This window comes from Theropithecus gelada, chromosome 7b (genome assembly GCF_003255815.1).
Source record: "Theropithecus gelada isolate Dixy chromosome 7b, Tgel_1.0, whole genome shotgun sequence".
In the NCBI taxonomy this organism is placed as follows: domain Eukaryota; kingdom Metazoa; phylum Chordata; class Mammalia; order Primates; family Cercopithecidae; genus Theropithecus; species Theropithecus gelada.
In genome coordinates, this window is record NC_037675.1 from 77,152,826 (window position 1) to 77,176,645 (window position 23,820).

The following is a 23,820-nucleotide window of genomic DNA, read 5'->3' on the forward strand; positions in this document are numbered from 1 at the left end:
GAGTTTCTAGGTTATGGTAACTATTTATTTTTGTGATTATTTGAAGATGGCTTATTTCTCCTATATTATTAAAGATCCCTAGGGTTCAGTAAAGTATCTGTTGACCTGAGATTTCTGTCATTATCCTATTTTTTTTCAGGGCTTTGTTTCCTAAATGAGTGAAAACTTTTCTCCGTTTTAGCAGGATCGTGCTATCTAAACAAGCATCATTCAGGAATAGCCAAAACACAAAAAGAGGGAGAAGATGCTTCTTTGTATAGCAAACGATACAACCAAAGTATGGTTACAGCTGAACTTCAGCGGCTAGCTGAGAAGCAGGCAGCGAGACAGTATTCTCCATCCAGCCACATCAACCTCCTCACCCAGCAGGTACGGATGGTCTGGGGTGCCCAAGAGCTCTTTGGACCTGAGGATAGAATTAGTGACAGGGTACTTTGTCTTTCCCTGTCTTTACTATTCCCATATACTGATGCCTCTTGAATGAGTAATATTAATAGTTAGTTTCAAGCTAAAGGATCAAGTGTTTCCTTTTCAAATTTAAAGAAAATAACTTTCTGTTACAGGCATTGTGAAGTAAGTAAGTCTGCTACTGGATATGATGTACCTATTTCATGGATAAACAGACTTGAATGTTCATCTGTAAATATAATTTTAAAGGATCTTTAAAAATAAGTTCTTTTCTTTGGTAAAATTTTCCACTGAGTTCTAGTCTTATAAATCTTTTTACCAGAATTTTATAACATTACCCTTAAAAAAATTTTTTTTTCTGTACTGCCTTTTATTTCATGATCTCAGGATGTTTTATGGGTAACTGATTAATTTCATATTTTATTATACCCTTATCCAATATAATATCATTCTCCCCATTTTACAGATGGGAGGACCTGAGGCTGAAAGAAGTTATGTGATCAAGGTCATTCAACAAGCTGGGTGGATAGAAATAAGTAACAGGTTATTGTCCTTATGCTATATAGATATTAACAATCTTGCAACACAGTGAAGGTAGATGGCACTTTCAAGAGCTTTGTGAGTTCTCTTTGTCCTTCTTGCTGGTTATCCCTGTGGTTAATTGAAGGAAAAGCCATATCTCTTATTCTTTAATGCTAAATGGCATCAAAGTCCTCTAAAGGAATTATCGTAATTTAACTCCACAGTTACATTTTGTTATGTTGCTGATGTGCCAGATTCCTTAATTGGTAATAACTCTGTAGTGATAATCAAGTATCGAAAAAAGTGAAGCTGAAAATTACTTTAAGTACATGCTAAAAGTAGGCAACACACTGCTCCCTGGTGGTACCCTACTTCTCTGTATAAAATTTAGGACCAAAACTAAAGCTAAGCATCTCATGGACTTAGTTTTACTTCAGGCTCATCCCAGCATGTGAAGCAGTAATTATTGTCTTTCTCAAATCCTTAGTTGTTTGAAGGGAGTAAAGAAGTCCTAATGTGAAATAGGAAGCAAAGAACGCTACAAGAACAATGTTGATTCTTGGAGGGAGTTGGATAGTTAGATTTTAGTGACAGAATGATGGGAAGAGGGAATGGGATACCAAGATACGATGGGAAGGAATTTTCCAATTAAGTGGCTATGAGACGGGAAAGGCCAGTGCTCTGCTACACTTTTATCATTGGGTCACTAACTAGATTATATGTTTCCAGTTTATAAATGGACAGCTAGGAGCACCAAGACATTCAGATTTTGTGATTGTAGTAAAAAAAAAAGTGCTTACCTATTTCTAGCTCCTGTCGTTTGCTAGACTGCAAAGCCTACAAAGTGAAAAGATCCTAATCTTGTGGGAATCCAAGGTGACTGTATCCTGACTGGGAAGTCATCCCCCTTCAGTTCATTTTTTTTGTCTATAAAGAACTTCAGTGCCAGTGAGTTAAAAGTCCAATAGACTGTGGCCGGGCGCGGTGGCTCAAGCCTGTAATCCCAGCACTTTGGGAGGCCGAGACGGGTGGATCACGAGGTCAGGAGATCGAGACCATCCTACCTACCACGGTGAAACCCCGTCTCTACTAAAAAAAAAAAAAAAAAAAAAAAGTCCAATAGACTGTGGTTTGTAGGGATATGAACTTGCCATTAGATGTCAGTGTTAACTTTTAGAGTCTTGGTAGTAGGGTGGTCAGTGCTTGGTACAGTACTGAGGGAGGTGCTGTAGGATGTAATAAGCAGGATGGAGTAGTGGAGAAAGAGCTGGATTAGCCATCCACAGACTTGCCACTGACTCCTGTGTGATCTTGAGCAGTTCACTCCATTGTTATTCTGACACTGACTCCTGTATGATCTTTGACAGTTCATGCCACTGTTCTGCCACTGATTAGCTGTGTGATCTTGGATAGTTCACTCAACTCTTCTCCTGACACTGACTGGCTGTGTAATCTTGGACAGTTCACTCTACTCTTCTCCTGACACTGACAAGCTGTATGATCTTGGGCAATTCACTCCACTGTTCTCCCGCCACTGACTAGCTGTGTGATCTTGAGCAGTTCACTCAACTTCTCTTAACCTCAGGGTCTTCATTGATTGATGAGGAAAATACAACAGGGTCGTGAGGATATCATGCAAAACCTGTAAATGCAATATATGTGGAAAATATTGTTATTTCAGCCATAAAAGGCTTTCAGTAGTAAATGGCTTCTAATTTGGTTAGAAACAAGTTTTTAGATGAAGTGTACTTTTTAGTAGTTTTTCAAAAATTATTGTGGGTACACAGTAGATGTATGTATTTATGGGGTGCATACGATTTTTTTGATTTCAGTAGGTTTTTTTGGGGAATCAGTGGTGTTTGGTTACATGGATAAACTCTTTAGTGGTGATTTCCAAGATTTTGGTGCACCTATCACCCACGTAGTGTACACTGTAACCAATGTGCAGTCTTTCATTCCTCGCCCTCCTCCCACCCTTCCCCTCAGTTCCCAAAGTCCATTATATAATTCTTGTGCCTTTGTGTCCTCATAGCTTAGCTCCTACTTATAAGTGAGAACATATGATGTGTGGTTTTCCATTCCTGAGTTACCTCACTTAGAATAATGGGCTCCAGCTCCCTCCAGGTTGCTGCGAATACCATTATTTTGTTCCTTTTTATGAATGAGTAGTATTCCATGGTGTATATATATACACACCATATTTTCTTTATCTACTCATTGATTGATAGACATTAGGCTGGTTCCATATTTTTGCAGTTGCAAATTGTGTTGCTATAAATATTCATGTGCAAGTATCTTTTTCATATAATGACTTCTTTTCCTCTGGGTGGATACCAGTAGTGGGATTACTGGATCAAATGGTAGATCTACTTTTAGTTCTTTAAGGAATCTCCATACTGTTTTCCATAATGGTTGTACTAGTTTACATTCCCACCAACAGTGTAAAAGGGTTCCCTTTTCACCACTTCCATGTCAGCATCTATTATTTTTTGATTTTTTATGGCCATTCTTGCAGGAGTAAGGTAGTATTGCATTGTGATTTTGATTTGCATTTCCCTGATAATTAGTGATGTTGAACATTTTTTCATGTTTGTTGGATATTTGTCTATCTTTTTTTGAGAACTGTCTATTCATGTCCTTAGCCTTTTTGATGGGATTGTTTTTTTCTTGCTGATTTTTTTTTTTAGTTCCTTGTAGATTCTGGCTATTAGTCCTTTGTCGGATGCACAGTTTGTGAAGATTTTCTCCCACTGTGTGGGTTGTCTGTTTACTCTGCTGATTATTTCTTTTGCCTGCAGAAACTTTTTAGTTTAATTAAATTCTATCTATTTATCTTTGTTTTTGTTGCATTTGCTTTTGGGTTCTTGGCCATGAGGTCTTTGCCTGAGCCAATGTCTAGAAGGGTTTTTCTGATGTTATCTTCTAGAACTTTTATGGTTTCAGTTCTTAGATTTAAGTCTTTCATCTATCTTGAGTTGATTTTTGTATAAGGTGAGAGACGAGGATCCAGTTTCATTCTTCTACATGTGGCTTGCCAGTTATCCCAGCACCATTTGTTGAATGGGGTGTCCTTTCCTCAGGTTATGTTTTTGTTTGCTTTGTCAAAGATCAGTTGGCTGTTAAGTATTTGACTTTATTTCTGGATTCTCTATTCTGTTCTATTGGTCTATGTGCCTGTTTTTATGCAAGTACCATGCTGTTTTGGTAACTATATCCTTGTGGTGTAGTTTGAATTTGGGTAATGTGATGCCTCTAGATTTGTTCTTTTTGCTTAGTCGTGTTTTGGCTATGCAGGCTCTTTTTTGGTTCCATATGAATTTCAGGATTGTTTTTTCTAGTTCTGTGAAGAATGATGATGTATTAAATTGTTGAATTTGTAGATTGCTTTTGGCAGTGTGATCATTTTCACAATATTGATTCTACCCATCCATGAGCATGGGATGTGTTTCCATTTGTTTGTGTTATCTATGATTTCTTTCAGCAGTGTTTTGTAGTTTTCCTTGTAGAGGTCTTTCATGTCCTTGGTTAGGTATATTCCTAAGTATTTTATTTTATTTTTTGTAGCTGTTGTAAAAGGTGTTAAATTCTTTATTTGATTCTCAGTTTGGTGGCTGTTGGTGTATAGCAGTGCTACTGATTTGTGTACATTGATTTTGTATCCTGAAACTTTACTGAATTTATTAGATCTAGGAGCTTTTTGGATGAGCCTTTATGGTTTTCTAGGTATATGATCATATTGGCAAACAGCAACAGTTTGACTTCTTCTTTAATGATTTGAACGCCCTTTGTTTCTCTTGTCTGATTGCTTTGGCTAGGACTTCTAGAACTATGTTGAATAGAAGTGGTGAAATGGGCATTCTTGTCTTGTTCCAGTTTTCAAGGGGAATATATTCAACTTTTCCACATTCGGTATAATGTTGGCTGTGGGTTTGTCATAGATGGCTTTTATTACCCTAAGGTATGTCCATTTTATGCCGATTTTGCTGAGGGTTTTAATCATGAAGGGGTGCTGGATTTTGTTGGATGCTTTTTCTGTGTCTATTGACATGACCGTGTGATTTTTGTCTTTGATTCTGTGTGGGTATATCACATTTATTGACTTGCGTATGTTAAACCATGCCTGCATCCCTGGTATGAAACCCACTTGATTATGGGGGATTATCTTTTTGATATTCTGTTGGATGAGGTTAGTGGCAGAAACCACAATTACTTGTGCACCAACCTAGAATTTTGTTTGGGATTTTTGCATCTGTATTCATCAAACAGATTGGTCTGTAGTTTTCTTTTTTTGTTAATGTCCTTTCCTGATTTTGGTATTAGAGTGTTACTGGCTTTATAGAATTATTTAGGGAGGATTCTCTTTTTCTCTGACTTTTGGAATAGTTTCAATAAGATTCATCTCAATTCTTCTTGAATGCCTGATGGAATTCAGCTGTGAATCCATCTGGTCCTGGGCTTTTTTTTAATTGGCAATTTTTAAATTACCATTTCAATCTTGCTGCTTGTTATTATCTGTTCAGAGTTTCTATTTCTTCCTGGTTTAGTCTAGAAGGGTTGTATATTTCTAGGAATTTATCCATCTCCTCTAGGTTTTCTAGTCTGTGCACATAAAGGTGTTTATAGTAGCCTTGAGTGATCTTTTGTATGTCTGTGGTATTGGTTGTACTATCTCTTGTTTCATTTCTAATTGAGTTTATTTGGATCTTCTGTCTTCTTTTCTTGGTTAATCTTGCTAGTGGTCTATCAATTTTTTTTTTTCAAAGAACCAGATTTTTGTTTCGTTTATCTTTTGTATCAGGTTTTTTTGTTTCAATTTTATTTAGTTATGCTTTGATCTTTGTTATTTGTTTTCTTCTGCTGGGTTTTGGTTTGGTTTGTTCTTGTTACTCTAGTTCTCTGAGATGTGACCTTAGATTGTCTGTTTGAGCTGTTTCAGGCTTTTTGATGTAGGCATTTAATGCTATGAACTTTCCTCTTAGCACCACTTTTGCTGTGTCCCAGAGATTTTGATAGGTTGTGTCACTGTTATGATTCAGCTCAAGGAATTTTTACATTTCCATATTGATTTCATTGTTGACCCAATGACCATTCAGGAGCAGATTATTTAATTTCCATGTACTTGCATGGTGTTGAGGCTTCCTTTTGGAGTTGATTTCCAATTTTATTCCACTGTGGTCTGAAAGAGTACTTGATGTAATTTTGATTGTCTTAAATTTGTTGAGACTCATTTTGTGGCCTATCTTATGGTCTGTCTTGGGGAATATTTCATGTGCTGATGAATAGAATGTGTATTCTGCAGTTGCTGGGTAGAATGTTCTGTAAATATCTGTTAACTCCGTTTGTTCTAGGGTATAGTTTATGTCCATTGTCTCTTTGTTGACTTTCTGTGTTGATGACCTGCCTAGTGCTGTCAGTGGAGTATTGAAGTTTCCCACTATTACTGTGTTGTTGTCTATCTCGTTTCTTAGGTCTAGTAGTGTAGGGTCCAGCCCCACAGGGTCAGTGGGTTTTTCTCCCCGTGTGCGGAGATGAGAGATTGTAGGAATGAAGACACAAGACAAAGAGATAAAAGAAAAAACAACTGGGCCCGAGGGACCACTACCACCAAGACGCAGAGACCAGTAGTGGCCCCGAATGCCAGGCTGCACTGCTACTTATTGGATACAAGACAAAGGGGCAGGGTAGGGAATGTGAGTCACCTCCAGTGATTGGCAAGGTCACATGAGTCGTGTGTCCACTGGACAGGGGGCCCTTCCCTGTTTGTCAGCCGAGGTGGAGAGACAGAGAGAGAGAGAGGACACAGCCTATGCCATTATTTCTGCATATCAGAGACTTCTAGCACTTTCACTAATTTGCTACTGTTATCCAAAAGGCAGAGCCAGGTGTACAGGATGGAACATGAAGGCGGACTAGGAGCGTGACCGCTGAAGCACAGCATCACAGGGAGATGGTTAGGCCTCTGGATAACTGCTGGCGGGCCTGACTGATGTCAGGCTCTCCACAAGAGGTGGAGGAGTAGAGTCTTCTCTAAACTCCCCTGGGGAAAGGGAGACTCCTGTTCCCGGTCTGCTAAGTAGCGGGTGCTTTTCCTTGGCACTGATGCTACCGCTAGACCTCAGTCTGCTTGGTAACAGGCGTCTTCCCAGACACTGGCGTTACCTCTAGACCAAGGAGCCCTCTGGTGGCCGCTTGTCTTCTGGTCACTTCTCACTATGTCCCCTCAGCCCCTATCTCTGTATGGCCTGGTTTTTCCTAGGTTATAACTGTAGAGCAAGGATTATTATAATATTGGAATAAAGAGTAATTGCTACAGACTAATGATTAGTGATATTCATATATAATATCTATTATCTATATCTAGTATAACCTATTCTTATTTTATATATTTTATTATGCTGGAACAGCTCGTGCCCTCAATCTCTTGCCTCGGCACCTGGGTGGCTTGCCGCTCATATAGTAGTAATTGTTTTATGAATTTGGGAGCTCCAGTGTTATGTGCATATATATTTAGGATTGTGATATTTTCCTGTTGGACTAGTCCTTTTATCGTTATATAATGTCCCTCTTTGTCTTTTTATTGCTTTGGATCTTTAAAGTTTGTTTTGTCTGATATAAGAATATAAGAATAGCTACTTCTGCTCACTTTTGGTGTCCGTTTGCATGGAATATCTTTTTTCACGCCCTTAAGTTTATGTGAGTTTATGTGTTAGGTGAGTTTCTTGAACTTATATGTTAGTTGAGTTTCTTAAAGACAGCAAATTTTGTATCTTTTAAGGGGAACATTTAGGGCATTTACATTCAACATTATTATTGAGATGTGAGGCACTATTCTGTTCATCATGCTAGTTATTGCCTGAAGACCTGATGATTTTTGCATTGTGTTATTGTTTTATAGGCCCTGTAGGATTTATGCTTTATGGAGGTTCTACTTTGGTGTATTTTGAGATTTTGTTTCAAGATTTAGAACTTTCTTTAGCAGTTTGTGTAGTGCTGCCTTGGTAGTGGCTAATTCTCTCAGCATTTGTTTGTCTGTCTGTAAAAGACTTTATCTTTCCTTCATTTATGAAGCTTAGTTTCACTGGATACAAGATTCTTGGCTGATAATTGTTTTGTTTAAGGAGGCTAAACATAGGACCCCACTACCTTCTAGCTTTTAGGGTTTCTGCTGAGAAATCTGGTGTTAATCTAACAGGTTTTCCTTTATAGGTTACCTGATGCTTTTGCCTCATAGCTCTTAAGAGTCTCTCCTTTGTCTTGACTTTAGATAACCTGATGACTGTGTATCTAAGTGATGATCTTTTTGTGATGAATTGCCCAGGTGTTCTTTGAGCTTCTCCTATTTGGATGTCTAGATATTTGGCAAGGCCAGGGAAGTTCTCCTCAATTATTCCCCCAAATAAATTTTCCAAACTTGGATTTCTCTTCTTCCTTGGGAACACCAGTTATTCTTAGGTTTGGTCGTTTAACATAATCCCAAACTTCTTAGAGGCTTTGTTCATTTTTGGGGATTCCTTTTCCTTTGTCTTTGTTGGATTGGGTTAATCAAAAGCCTTGTCTTCGAGCTCTGAAGTTCTTTCTTCTACTTTTTTGATTCTATTATTGAAACTTTCCAGTGTATTTTGCATCTTTTTAAGTGTGTCTTTTATTTCCAGAAGTTATGATTGTTTTTTATCGATGGTTTCTATTTCCCTGGAGATTTTTTTGTCCATATCTTGTATTATTATTGTTATTATTATTTAGTTTCTTTAAATTGGTTTCCACCTTTCCGTGGTGCCTCCTTAAGTAGCTAAATAATCGACCTTTTGAGTTCTTTTTCTGGCAATTTAGAAATTTCTTCTTTGGATCCATTGCTAGTGAGCTAGTATGATCTTTTGGGAGTGTTAAAGAACTTTGTCTTGTCATATTACCAGAATTGTTTTTCCAGTTCCTTCTCATCTGCGCAGTCTGTATCAGAGGATCTGGGTTCAAGGGCTGCTGTTCAGATTCTTTTGTCCCACTGTTTGGTTCCTTGATATGGTATTCTCCTTCTTCCCCTAGGGATGGGGCTTCCTGAGAGCCAAACTGCAGTGATTATTATTGCCCTTCTGGGTCTAGCCCCCCAACAGAGCTGCTGGGCTCTGGGCTGGTACTGGCAAGTTTCTGTGAAGAGTCCTGTGATGTGATCCATCTTCAGGTCTCTCAGCCATGGCTACCAGCACCTAATCTGGTGGAGGTAGCAGGGGAGTGAACACTGTGGACTCTGTGAGGATCCTTTGTTCTAGTTTTGTTTCGTGAGCTGGTTTTCTTGAATGCTGGTTGTGGTAGTGGTTTTTTTGGCCTCCAGCCAGGAGGTGGCGCTTTCAAGAGAGCATCAGCTGATAGAAGCTTGCCCTAAGGTCGCCTGGATAAGTATTCAAGTTTCTCAGGTGCTGGGCAGGGCCATAGAGCTCCCAAGATATTGTGTCTTTTGTCTTTAGCTACCAGGATGGGTAGAGAAAGACCATCAGGTTGGGGCAGAGTTAGGCGTGCCTGAGCTCAGACTCTCCTTGGACAGGGCTTGATGTGGCTGCTGTGGGGGATGGGGGTATGGTTCTCAGGCCCATGGAGTTACTTTCTCAGGGGGATTATGGCTGCCCCTGCTGCGTCATACAGGTCACCAGGGAAGTAGGGGAAAGCCAGCAGTGGCAGACCTCACCCATTTCCCATGCAGCCAACAAGGCCAATCTCCTGGGGTGCATAAGATATTTTGATATAGGCATATAGTGTGTGTTGATCACATCAGGATAAAGGTATCCATCACCTCAAGCATTTATCCTTTCTTTGTATTACAGTCAATCCAGTTATACTCTTAGTTACTTTAAAATGTACGATAAATTATTGTTGACTGTGGTCACCCTGTTGTGCTATCAAATACTAGATCTTATTCATGCTAACTATATTTTTGTACCCATTAACCATCCCCACTTCCCCCCACCCTCCGTACTTTGTTGTTGCAAAGCTCAATTATAGGTTGTTCAACCCTTTCCCTTCAGAGGAAGTGATTCCTTAATTTGGAATTTGGAAAATTCTGTCATTGATTATTCTTTTTCTGGTAAATAACTAATAGCATGTTATAATGGTTCAGTATAGATTCTGGTATATTTGTTTACCAACAGTTTCCCTTTTTCTCTAGTTATGTTTAAAAAGAAATTTACTTTAGTTTCTTACTCACAGTCAAGTGATACAATGTCTGTAGCTTTCTAGAAAGAGGTGGATTTCCAGTCAGAAAGTGGTGAGAGTTCTGCTCTTCTCTCTGGAGTTAGGGTGTGAAAACTTAAACTTAGCTGTTATGGGAAACAAGTTTGTGTCCAGTAATCACTTTAAATGTTTTTTATTTTCTCTTACCTGTTTTCAGATTCTCGATTCCTGTTTTCTATTTGTGCTTTCTTTTCTTTGTTTTCCCTTTTCTAACAGGTTTAATTAGTATTTTCTCCCCTTTTAAAAATAAGATTTATTCTGGATATGTTTATTCATTCTATTTTATTGTTTTCTAATTCAGTGTTTTCTTGCCTTATCTTTACTAATTCCTTCTTTCTGCTTTCCTTAGCTTTGTTCTACTATTTTGGCATTTCTCCCCACCTTGAGTTAGATGCTTAATTTATTTTCATTCATTCTTGGTATTTTTTTTCACTATATAAAAGCTATGAATTTTTCTCCAAGCATTGATTTCATTCTATTGCATAAATTCTGATATATCTTTAATTGGCTTTCTGGGCAAGGAGTTAAGAGATATTCTACTAACTAAGCAAAGTTGAATTTAAATTACTTGTGCTATTTTGGAAGATGAGTATAGACAATTGAAGTTGTTGGGTATTTCTGAAAAATCATTATATTTGGCCTATAATTTCAACTGCTTAGCCTATTAAAACTTTTAGTGGCATTTCCTGTAAAACTTTTTATTTCATTGTGTTTGTGTGTGCATGTGTATATGTATGTATTTAAAAAACATTTTGCTAGGCTCTTTCGAGTCTTCTAGGTTTTGGTACTAAGCCATGGGAATGATATAACACATAGTCCTCAGCATGAAATAACTCATTCTCTTGTAATGGTAGCAGCTACATAAACAGATGATAATAATAACATGGAATATGCATGACAGAGATAGTCTGAGGGAATAACAACCACTGAAAGAGGCCCCAAACCCAGCTTGTGGGTGGGAGTGGGGAGAAAGCTGAACTAGCCTTCTTGGAAGAGATTATATCTAAACTGAATCTTAAAGGTAGGCAGGTAGATGGCAGAAGGGGAGAAACAGTTTACGGAATAAAAACTTGCTTGTGCATATGTAGGGAAACGAGAGACAGGCTAAGGATGTCACAGGATGGAGAGTCAGCAGAGACTAGCTAGGAATGAAGTTGGGTGAGAAGGCAAGGGCTGGTTCATGGAGAGCTTTCATGCCCTGTGAAGGAACTTGTCCTTTGTTTCATAGATGATGGAGATCCTCTGAGACATAATTGCTTTGCCTTTTAGCTGGACCACTCAGGTAGCTTGAAGAGGATGGATTTGGAGGATGAGGCAGTGTCACTCCTTTTTCCTCCATGCTCGCTGTTGAAGATAATGAGGAACATTGAACTAGCCAAAGGTAAAGAAGCAAAGTATTGTAACAAGCCAAAAATTTGATGATAAAATGTAGAGGGACTCAGAATTTACATTAGAGGTTAGATTCTTAAGAAATCTGTATGGCAAAAACAGAAGCTCATATCCTGTATAGTTACTAGTACTCTGCTGTGATTTAACTTTGTTTATAGCCTAAAACACATAAAAATATCAAACTCTCCCTGCCACATGAGCAGCGGCCACTTCTGAAAATCTGTGCAAGCATGGGTATACTTGAAATAAAAAGAGATGAATGTTCTCAGCTACAACCATTCAACAAATAACTTACAAATCTGAGCAGAGAGCAGGTCAAATTTAATTCTTTCCCTTGGCCCAAGAGAAGCTGGTTATCTTTTGGAGATGAGATCTTTTGGAAATCTATGTGTATGTCCCTGAAGGCAGGGTTTTCTAGAAACATCTTGCACCTGGACTGGGGGCAGGAGAAGTGCTGTGGTGGCCAACAGGGTGCTGAGCTTCCCTGTGAAGTCTCACTATCTCTGCCTGACTCCATGCTGGAAGGGAGTGTAGTGCTCTGAAGAGATGTAGCCCTTTGTGGTTATTGCCATTAGTGAACAGAAGAATGTGGTGAATTAGCCCAGCTTTGTGGTGAGAAGTGGGAGGCAGGGAATCAGAGGGAGCGCTGGCCCTCTCCATGCAGGCAAGTGTGAGATTGCAGGACCTAGCTATCATTAGGAGCAACTCCAGCTCTTCCAGCCTGGGAGTTTAATCAAAGGGATAACAGCAGACCACCCAGGCGGGGTCTCCAGTGTGAACGAATGTGCTGTGTCAGTCTCTGCTCCCTAGCCAGCCAGTGCCCGGGATGTGGCCAGGCCTCCTGGAAATGTGCTGACAGATACAGAGAGGGGAGGAGATACTTTTTGCTCTTCACATTTTTCATTTAGATGGAGAGTGGGAAAAAAAAAAATCCGTTCCATTTCTTTCATTTTTCTTGCTCCTTACCCTGAGACTTCCTTGCCTGTTCCTAGAGAAAGAGAGATGCGGAGGTACATAACGCTTGGTTCACAGCAGTTAAACTCTTTCACTCTCTCTTTACAAAGGAAATCGTTATCATTTCTTCTGCTTCAGCAGCTACCACTGTAAGGGTGCACAGTGGACCTTGAGTGAATCTCAATTTCAGAAATTCCAAATGAAGAGAGACGTAGCTAAATCTTTGAAATGGTTACAAATGTTCTCTAGGATTGAGGCAGATGGCACCCAGTTTATCACAAGCTTCACCAATTGGCACTGGAAACTTTCTGCCTCCTTAGTTTATCTAGACACATTTGAACTTATGTACATTTGTGCTCAGATTTTGTGGTCGTTTGCTAACTCTAGTTCCTTTAGTTTCATATTCTTTCTTAGTAGAAAAAGTTGTTGTTCTTTGTACCGTATACAATATTCTTTCCCATTTCTAGAAGCAGAAAAAGGTAAATAGAAAAAGGCATAAGCCTTTTGAGTCAGCAAGACCTTGGATAAGTTGTCTAACCTCCCTGTGCCTTGATTTCCTCATCTGTAAAATGGGGTAGTTTTGGTATCAAGACCAATTCTTCTCTTGGCTACTTGTGCTTCTCTGTTCCAGGACCCGGCTCTAGTTGATCTGATCTAATTTACTAGCTTTTCTAGGTCTCAAGTCTTGAAGCTCTCATTTTCTTTAGTTCCTGGCCTACTGCATGATCTCTTGTTTTAAAATAGCCTTTGTTTTACTCTGCCACCCCTTCAAACTCATCTTCCTTGTACTGCCGAACTTCTTTTAAAATAACACCCCCTTGTTGGCTCTAGTCTGCCTCCTGCCCCTCCACCCCCGCACACTTGCTCTTGCAGTCTGACTTCATCTCTTACATTTGTCCATCTCTGTCTCAAAGGCCACTCATGACCTCAGAATTGCCAACTTCAGTCACTGTTTTTACTGTTCTTCCTTTAGCATGTGGCTATTATTAACTGCTTCTTAGGTGAAAATTTCCCTTAGCTTTTCTAACCCTTCAGTAATTCCTCTGAGAGATCATTCCTTCCTCCTGCTCTCCCTGAAAATTAGATTCCATTTTCAACAGGTTTTTCAGAACCACTGGCATATAGACCTTAGGTGTATAAAGTTGATCATAGCAGAGTAGCTCTGGTTGAAGAAGGTGGAGTGGCCCCTGGGCATCTGCTTCTCCCTGGTCTTTTGGGATCCTCCAGCATATCTCTGAATTCTAGACTGCAATCCTCAGAACTTTTTTTCCATAGTTTCCCCTGGAGTAAAGTTCCTTTTCCTATGATTTCATCCTGGTACTTCTCTGTGGATTTCTCCCAAATATATATCTTTAGTTTGAGCCTCCTTGCTGAGAGTCAGGTCCAAATTTCCACCTGTGAGACATTTCCACCTAACTATATTGCACAACATTCAAAATACTTGATGTATTTTGAGCATATTTTGAAAATACTCAGAAAAGTCTTAAACATATTTAAAACTTATTTGCCTCTTTTTGTTCTGCTCTATATTAGTGACATTGCAATTCTCGGAATTCTAGAATCCCAGGGAATTTAGGAATGGAGCCATTGGTTTATCAGTGCCTCTCTTCACTTCCTCATTCTATGTCCAGGCAGTTGTCAAGATTCTACAGTGTCTCTGATACCTATCCTGTTTTTCACTTTTCCATTTACTGCCCTGCTTAAGACCTTTATTATCTCTCGGATGGACAGCTGCAATTACCTTTTCAGTGGTTTCTTGGCCAGTTTCTTCCTGTTCACCCTTTGCTTTGCTCTGAAAGATTCTTTTTTTTTTTTTTTTTTTGAGATGGAGTCTCACTCTGTTGCCCAGGCTGGAGTGCTGTGGCGCACGATGTCAGCTCACTACAATCTCTGCCTCCCAGGTTCAAGTGATTCTTCTGCCTCAGCCTCCCAAGTAGATGGGATTACAGATGCCTGCCACCATGCTGGGCTAATTTTTGTATTTTTAGTAGAGATGGGGTTTCACCATCTTGGCCAGAGTGGTTTCAAACTCCCGACCTCAAGTGATCCATCCACTTTGGCCTTTCAAAGTGCTGGGAATTCAGGTGTGAGCCACTGTGCCCGGCCATAATGGATTCTTTCATAAATCACAAGTCTCATCATGGTACTCTTCTGCTTAAGAATCTCAAGGGCCTTCCAGTTGTCTATAATGGGAAGCCCAGACTATTAAATGTGATTCAAAGCCTTTATTTAGAATCTGGCTCCAGGCTACTTTTCCAGCCTGTCTCCCTCCTATCATACATGTTTTAGTGCAGCTCAACTAGAATTTCTGTTAGTCTCCGTGCCTTATGCTATCTCCTCATGGAAAATGTTCCCCAGTCGCCATGTCTAATCTGGGCATCTGTCCAGACTCAGTGTAGATGCCACTTCACTCATATACACACTATTTCACTCATCACACTAGATATGTCAAAATAGCTCTTTTAACAGACAGTGAACTCCTTGAGGGCAGTGTCCTTTGTTGCCTCAACACCTGACTCATTGGTAGTACTCCAAAAATGTGCTGATTCGACCGGAACACAAGGTAATTCATTGAGAACTGGATTATGTCCATTTTTTCACCAGTTTTTCCCCAGCTTGCTAGATATTAGTAGTATGCACTCAATATGTATTTTTTGAATAAATATGTAAATGAAGAACCCTCTGCTGCCTTAGCCAGAAGTCATCTTTCTATTCTCTGTGCTCTTTAAGTTCTTCATTACTTTTTATAACAGATCTATTATAATTATTTTGCATCTTTTCTTTCCTGTTTTGCACTAAACTACATGATGCAGTTCTTTCTAACGCATCACCTAGCGCAAGGCCTTGCACTTGGCAGTCATCACATGCTTGCTAAATTGAAAAGAATTTCTTTTTTACATTTTGTAGGTTTTTATATTTTCTTTAAAAACAATTGATGGCTGTGTGCAGTGGCTCACTCCTATAATCCCAGCACTTTGGGAGACCAAGGTGGGTGGATCACTTGAGCTCGGGAGTTCTAGGCCAGCCTGGGGAGCATGGCAAAACCCCAACTCCACAAAAAAAAAAAAGGACAAAAAGTAGCCGGGTGCGGTGGCGTGTGCCTGTAGTCCCAGCTACTCTGGAGGCTGAAGTGGGAGGATCGATTGAGCCCAAGAGGTCAAAGCTGCAGTGCGCCATAACTGCACCACTGCACTCCAGCTTCGGCTACAAAGTAAGACCCTGCGTCAAAATTTTTTCATTGATGTGACCATACCTGCCCTTCATAATTAAGCAGTTGACATTAATCAGATGCTTACTTTGTACTAGGCACTGTGCCTAGGACTTTATATGCATTATCTCTTTAACCCTAATGAGGCCTAGGTACTTACTTTTTACCAATTAATTTGAAGAAATAGAAGCTGGTAGGATAAGTGACTCTGCTAATGTCACACAGATGGCAGGTTACTGTGCTAAAACTCAAACTCAGCTCTATCTGACTCTATATTCGTTACCTCAGTGTTTTCCTGCTTCTTTCGGTGTGAATAAGGACTCAAACCTCTCATTAGGTGAGAGTGACTGAACTTCAGCCTGTGAGCATGTTGTTCCATGATGTTGCTACAGAGTTGTAGCCAAGCCTATATTTGTTCCTGCTCAGAGAAACGAGGAGTTAAACTTTCTGTTTTCTTAATTTGAAATGCTTCTCCCGTTCTTGAAGCAGCTTGCAAAACATGTGGCTCTGTTGAGAATTATCAGTTATTTGTTGGGCAAACTCCTCATCAGATTATTTTATGGTATAGTCAACTGATTCTTCGAGCAGGCAAAACTCAGCCTTGTTAATCACTAGAGATGCAATAAGAATAGATCTACTTATGATGGCAGCAGCAACTCCCCTGTCAACACACAAAATCTACATGTATAAATTGGAAACACTACGAAGAGATTTGGCCATTTTGTCAGGTTTCCCAGGAATGTCTCTGGCAAATCTTGATCTGGAACTCTGTCTGGATTTTGGAACACTAAATGTCTATATGTATACATATATTATGGAAATGATGGCGCTCAACAGAAAGAGAAGATATGCCAAGAGAATTTAGTGCTGAGGTATTGGAACTGCAGAGATTTCCTGCTTTTCCTGACCCCCTTTAAACTATGATCAACATTTAACCCTTCTCTCCTGGTGATTGGAGTGTGAATTTCTTGAGGTTTATTTTATCAGCATCCAGGAGTTGAAGAAGGAATTGAATTGTTGCTAGTGATTTAATAAATGCTCGTGAAGTGCTTTTGGAGGACTGTTCAAAATGTAACTGTTTAAGAATAGTTCTTTTCATTTTTCTGATTGAATATATTCTCTAATATTTCTCCATTGGTGAAAATCTTGTAATTGGTACAGATCTGGCACTTTTGGTTTTCCTCTTCTTTTACCTTGAGTGAAACAGATCTTGGTCCACTGATATTTCCTATTCCAGGATTACCTTTTACTCTAGCAAAGCAGATGAAAACAAGTCAGGAGCGACTAGCCACAGCATTTTCCTGTTCCAGATCATTCAGAGCCCCATGGCTGCAGGAATCAAAGCTATGGCATGTTCAGTTGATCCAGTCATATTCTTTTTTTCTTATTTTTTAAAATTTTTATATAGAGATGAGGTCTCACTACGTTGCCCAGGCTGGTCTCGAACTCATGGGCTCAAGTGATCCTCCTGCCTTGGCCTCCCAAAGTGCTGGATTATAGGTGTGTGCCACCATGCCCAGCTGATCCAGTCAGATTTTGATATATCTATATATATCAGGATATATATAAAGAATATTATATATATTTTATATATATTAAAGAATATATATATATACTTTATATATGAACACCACAGAGAACATTATTTTCAAATGACAGTGAGGTGGTTTTGAGGATCATATGAATGCACATTTAGACAAATTTATCCTTTTATCAGTAGAAGTGATTCTTAACCTTTTTGGATTCAGAAATCCTTTGGAGAATTGAATTAAAGCTTTGTTCCTCCTCCTGAAAAAAATGTACATTCAAACTTATAAATTTGCATTAATTTCTAAGGGTTCAAACACCCTCACCCTCAATCAGGCTCTGTCTTGATGCCCCATGAACTTATGGTCTCTAAGTTAAGATCTCCTGAAAATGTTTAGGTAGTATATAACCATTAATATCAACAATTTGGCCCAAACTCCAAATCCGTGAGTATCTTTGTTTTATACATTCTCTATGTATTTCCGTGATAGCCCCACATTAGGCTATAATCTCCATGAAGGCAAGGATTTGGGGGTTATTCATATATCACAGTGTTGCACATTTTGGGGGGTACATGTGATATTTAGATACATGTATACAATGTGTAATGATCAAGTCAGGGTAATTGGGATGTCCATTGCTTCAAAGATTTATCTTTTCTTTGTGTTGGGAACATTAACAAGTCTTCCCTTGTGACTATTTTGAGATATACAATAAATTGTTAACTGCAATTTTCCCACTGTACTTTCAAATACTAGAACTTATTCATTTTATCTAACTGTATTTTTGTATTCATGAATCAATACCTCTTTTCCCTCCCCTTCCTTTTTCCCTTCTCAGCTCTGATAACCATCATTCTACTCTCTATCTCTATGAAATCCACTCTTAGTTCCCACATATGAGTGAGAACATGCAATTTTTGTGTTTCTGTTCCTCACTTATTACATTTAACATAATGACCTCCAGTTCCACCCATGTTCTGCAAATGACAGAATTTCATTCTTTTTATGGCCGAGTTATATTCCTCTATGTATATATATGTCACTTTTTAAAAATCCATTCATCTGTTGATGGACGCTTAGGTTGATACCTGGCAGTGGGATTGCTAGATCATATGGTGGTTGTATTTTTAGCTCTTTGAGGAATCTCTATACTGTTTTCCATAATGACTGTGCTGCTTGACTGTTTTTTGTCATTGTTTTATCCTCAATGCTCAAAAGAATGCCAAGCCCAGAGTAGGTGCCTGATAAATATTAGTTTGAATTAGTAAAATAATCTTAGGAAGCACCATTCTTAGACCTCCTCAGACAAGAATTATCTAAAATTTTTCTGGACCTGCTATAATGAGGAAATTGAACTATGGCAAGACTATAAACTGCATGGGGAATGCTATGCTGCCAGTTACTCCCATGTTAAACTCTTATTAACTAAATCATCTTCTCTCTCTCTCTCTCTCTTTGTTTTTCTTTTTGAGACAGGATCTTGCTCTGTCACCCAGGCTAGAGTGCCACCCAGGCTGGATTACAGTGGTGTGATTATGGCTCACTGCAGCCTTGAATTCCCAGGCACAAGTGATCCTCCTGCCTCAGCCTCCCAAGTAGCTAGGACTACAGGCATGCATCACCATGCCTAATTTTTTAAATTATATTTTGTAGAGATGGGGTCTCTTATGTTGCCCAGATTGGTCTTGAATTTTTGGCCTTAAGTGATCCTCCCACCTCAGCCCCTCAAAGCACTGGGATTACACACATGAGCCACTGCGCCTGACCCTAAATCTTTAGTGCTTAATTTTCTTCTCCATTTCGATAAATAAGATGCATGAAATTTGCAGACATCCTTAGTGAACCTAAGATTAGTTTGATTCCATTGCAAATGGTTTCTTAGGCCTTTGCAGTTTCAGTGCCATGAGGAAATAAATATACACATTGTGTGCACAAGGCACAACATCTGTATGTCAAAGCTGTTATTTTATCCATTTAAGATCAAGCAAAAATCATCTCTAAAATTATTCAGGGCACAGCAAGAGTAACACATCTTTCACTCTAGTCGCTGATCATTTTATTTCCCTGAATTCTAAAGCAGTCCCTCCCTTCCTTGTGGCCCTGGCAAAAAGAGGTAATTTGGAACTCCTAATTTCCTTGATAGCCTTGCAGAGACATTAACCACTTTTCTACTCAACTGGTGAAACTAGCTGCTAACTGGAGGCGGTGGGGGTGGGGGAGGTGAGAGGGAGTGGGGAGAGAGAGAGAGAAAGAGAGAGAGAGAGAGAGAGAGAGAGAGTGTGTGTGTGTGTGTGTGTGTGTGTGTGTGTGTGTGTGTGTTTGGGAGTAGAAGGGTCTTCAACCAAGGTTCTCATATAGCATGGCTCTGTCAGAACCTGTGAGCAAGCTTACTGTTGTCTACTAGATCAAGGACAGAATCATTAGTCTGACATTCAAGGGCCTCCCCAAGCTGTTTATCTGTCTGTCCCTATCTTCTATCACTCGAAGCCTTTGCTGAATTAGACTACTTTCTCTCAGATGTTCTCCCTGCTTGTCTGTCTCTGCATTTTTACTTAGGATTTTTCTTTCCTCCTACTATTATTTTAGGCCCAGCTCAGATTCCATTTTTTAATTTCTTTAGCTGTTCTTTTATGGCACTTACTACATTCTGGAGGTCTTAAATACTGCTTTTTGTCCAGCAATCTTGTCTGACCTAGTAATTGTAAATTCCAACATGGCTTAAGGGTAGGGAAGGGCCACGTTTTTATCTGCACATGCGTTAGCACTTTCCTCAAGGCTTTGCCTGTGATAGGCAATACAGCACTTATATCTTTGAGGTTTGGACTTCTTTTAAGCATTCAGGACTGCCACATTTTGAGGGCATGCAGCATTGATATAGCTAGGCTTGTCTTGAAACCCTCTTCATATACCAAAAGGTTATGTGTCTGGGTGGATGGTGGGTATATTCTAAGAATCAACAGGGAAGCTCCATCATATTTTAATTATAGTGCTGGCAGCAGCACGACTTTTAACAAACAGCAGTAACAAGCAGTAACACTTGGGCGGGCCAGCCACCGGAAATTGGCCTCTTTCTCTGGGTTTCTCCTACCCCCTTTTCAATCCATCACCTGTATTTATTCCTGCTATAATTTAAACACCTGTCTAGATGGTATGCCTGCAATGTGTCCCTACCCCACACATTCAGATATTTGCTCACCTGCCTTATTCGGAAGGTTGGCTCTAAAATAAACAGTGATTTGGTACTAAAGGAAAAACGCACTGAGGTCACCGTGGCAATGGACATGAGGCAGGGAATGGGAGTGGAACATCTGGATAAGCTGCTCCAGGAGAGTGGGAGCAGAGGAAGAGGAAAAGCAGGAAGGGGAGGAGGAGGAGGAGGAGAGCAAGGGGTGAAACATCTGCCAAGCAGGCCCCAAAGCTTAGGTGGAGGTAGGATCTTGTGACCAGATTTCCCACAGGCACTTATTCACTTAGCAGCAGCCAGCTAGAGAGAGGCAGGGGCAGAGACATATGGAACAAGTTGATTGTTTTTAGGCTTAAATTTCTTGGTTTTTGTTTTTTTTGTTTTTTTTGTTTTTACCACTATTTCTCAGGGCAGCATAGCAAGTAATCTTGGAATTTTCTGAAGTTTGTCCTAAGCTGTTTTGTCCACTTTTGCATTCTTGGCATATTTAATGATTACTCATTTTAATGTTTGAGCATCTGAACAACATTGAGAAATAGTAAAACCTTAAAGTTGCTAATGAAACTATTTTCCCTTCTCATTCCCCTTTGTTGTTTTGTAACTTCTGTTCACCCCATCAAAGGCATTTCTTCTGTTTTTTGGAAAATCCCCTGCCCCTGAGCTTTGTGGAGGAGAGGAAACATTGAATGGTTCCTTTTGCCTGTTCTCTCCTTTCCTTGTCTACCATTCCTGGTAACAAACAAGTGCTTCTCAAACTTAATAATGCAAGTAAGTTTCTCATGGATCTTGAAAATGCAAATTTTGGTTCAGTGCAGCTGGGACTGGGGCTGGGGCTGGAGCTGGGCCGAGATGCTGGGGCTGGGGCTGGGGCTGGGGCTGGGCTGAGGTTCTGCATTTGTAATATGCTCCTGGTAATGCAGGTGCTCTTGGTCCAGAGACCGAATTCTAAATCGCAAGGCTCAATGGTACAAGGCAGTGAGGTAACACAGTGATTTAAACTACAACACTGGGGCTGGGCGCGGTGGCTCACGCCTGTAATCCCAGCACTTTGGGAGGCCAGGGCAGGCAGATCACGAGGTCAGGAGATCGAGACCATCCTGGCTAACACGGTGAAACCCCGTCTCTACTGAAAATACAGAAAATTAGTTGGGCGTGGTGGCGCATGCCTGTAGTCCCAGCTACTCGGGAGGCTGAGGCAGGAGAATAGCGTGAGCCCAGGAGGTGGAGCTTGCAGTGTGCCGAGATTGTGCCACTGCACTCCAGCCTGGGCGACAGAGCGAGACTCCGTCTCAAAAAAAAAAAAAAAAAAACCTACAAGATTGGGAGAATTTTCATCAGGCCGACCAGGAATTGAATCCAGGGACTGACACATAACAATTATTTGGTCTTGAGCAAGTTATTTGCTCTCTCAACCTCAGTTTCCCCATCTATCTGTCTTGAAGACTAAATAAGTTAATATACATAAAATATGCTTAGCTCATTTCCTGGAACAAGCTCTGTGTGTGTGTGTGTGTGTGTGTGTGTATTTGAGACAGGGTCTTGCTCTGTTATCCACGTTGGAGTGCAGTGGTGCTCAGCTCACTGCAATCTCCACCTCCTGCGCTCAAGCAATCCTTCCCACCTCAGCCTCCCTAGTAGCTGGGACTAGAAGTGTGCACCACCACACTCAGCTAATTTTTATATTTTTAGTGGAGATGGGGTTTCACCATGTTGCCCAGACTGGTCTCGAACTCCTGGGCTCCAACAATCCACATGCTTTGGCCTCCCAAAGTGCTGGGATTACAAGTGTGAGCCACCGTGCCTGGCCCAAACTGTTTATTGAATTTAGCCGTCATTAGTATTAATATAGTTTTGTTGTTATTATTACTGTTGCTGTAGTGGATCTAAAATGTAGCATATTAAAACTGATTACAGTAGAACATTTTAAAGGTCCAAACATGGACTTATAAGCTTCTTATGTGTATATACTTGTGTTTTTCATGTAAAGATGTTGATTACCATTACCAGCAGGGCATGTTCTTTTAGTCATGGTTTCAATTAAAAAAAAAAAAAAAAACAAAAACGCTATAGGTTTTAAACTATCTCCTGTCTGTTTTCCAGACCTGCTTGTGACCAATAACATGAATTCGTAGGTTGACAAGCCTAGATTTAATAGCATAGACACTAGTTATTAGCCCAGAGTAGCCAACTGGCCCAATGACTATGACCTCCACTTTAATATCCATTTATACTAAACATGGTAAAGTGTGCACATTGTTTATTGATATTCCCCTATAAATTATTAAACCTCCTTTATTAAGTTTTTGGCACAACTAAAGCAGTAATTGGAGAAGCTGTTATCATAAAGACCTTTCTCACCGTAGTTTTTCTACAAGTTTCAAGATCATGTCTAATATAAAAGATCTGATGATCAAATCAGGGCAGGAAAGCAGAGGAGTCGGTGTGGGGCAGGAGTGAGTTCAGGAGTACAGGGAGTCTGGTTCCTTGTCTGAAGGCCTGACCTACTTTGCCCTTAGGATATGGGAAGAAGGACAAAGCATTTCAGAGAAACTAGTGGCCGGAAAAGTTACTACCATAATTTGCTACTATATCTTCCCTGTCTTTTTTTTTTTGAAACAATCATCTCGCTCTGTCACCAGGCTGGAGTGCAGTGGCGCGATCTCGGCTCAGTGCAGCCTCCACCTCCTGGGTTCAAGCAATTCTCCTGCCTCAGCCTCCTGAGTAGCTGGGACTACAGGCGCACGCCCAGCTAATCTTTGTATTTTTAGTAGAGATGGCGTTTTGCCATGTTGGCCAGGATGGTCTCGATCTCTTGATCTTGTGATCCACCCGCCTCGTTCTCCCACAGTGCTGGGATTACAGGTGTGAGCCACCGAGCCCGGCCTCTTCTCTGCCTTTTAGTCAGCATATGCCCTTCTTCTCCCCCTTGTAGAAGCAGTAGGGGACAGAAATGGTAAGTCATGTATGGCCAGTGAGGCTTTCTTCCAAAGACTGGTCCACACTGGAGGGTGCAGCCTCCACAGACACTGGGATTTGCTCCTGACCTATGGAAAACAACTTTCTTTCCAAGAAAAGTATTTTTAGTCCTTTGGTGTAAAGACACAGTCCTGAGCTGTTTTCACTTATTGAATTCTATAACTAGGAGAGAAACACTATACTCTTGCTAAAAATGACCTTTTTTCTTTCAAAATTTTTAGGGAAAAAAAATCATAATTCCTTTGTAGTTTCAAAATTATTAGGTACTTAGAACATTTTATAGCAAAACATTTTCCTTGGAATTTACATTTCCAGTCTGATGACTTTCACCACTGTTCTCTAGTGTCTCATGATCAAAATCCTGCATTCAGATTTGTGTCTTCTCTCTTCAACAGTCCCGGTACATCTTACTTTGAAATGCTTCTCAGAACCAT

General features: G+C 40.0%; 1 protein-coding gene across 3 annotated transcripts in view; it reads left to right on the plus strand.

Annotated features, from left to right (window-relative positions):
* The window catches only part of TTLL5 (tubulin tyrosine ligase like 5), a 292,858-nt gene that overhangs the window by 129,671 nt on the left and 139,367 nt on the right, over nucleotides 1–23,820 (plus strand). For 2 of the 3 annotated variants that reach the window (XM_025392848.1, XM_025392849.1), the window contains one exon: nucleotides 185–369. In XM_025392848.1, the coding sequence (XP_025248633.1) occupies nucleotides 185–369 (185 nt within the window). Of the gene's footprint in view, nucleotides 1–181; nucleotides 370–23,820 lie in introns of all 3 variants that reach the window. The other variant, XM_025392850.1, reaches the window with a different exon arrangement.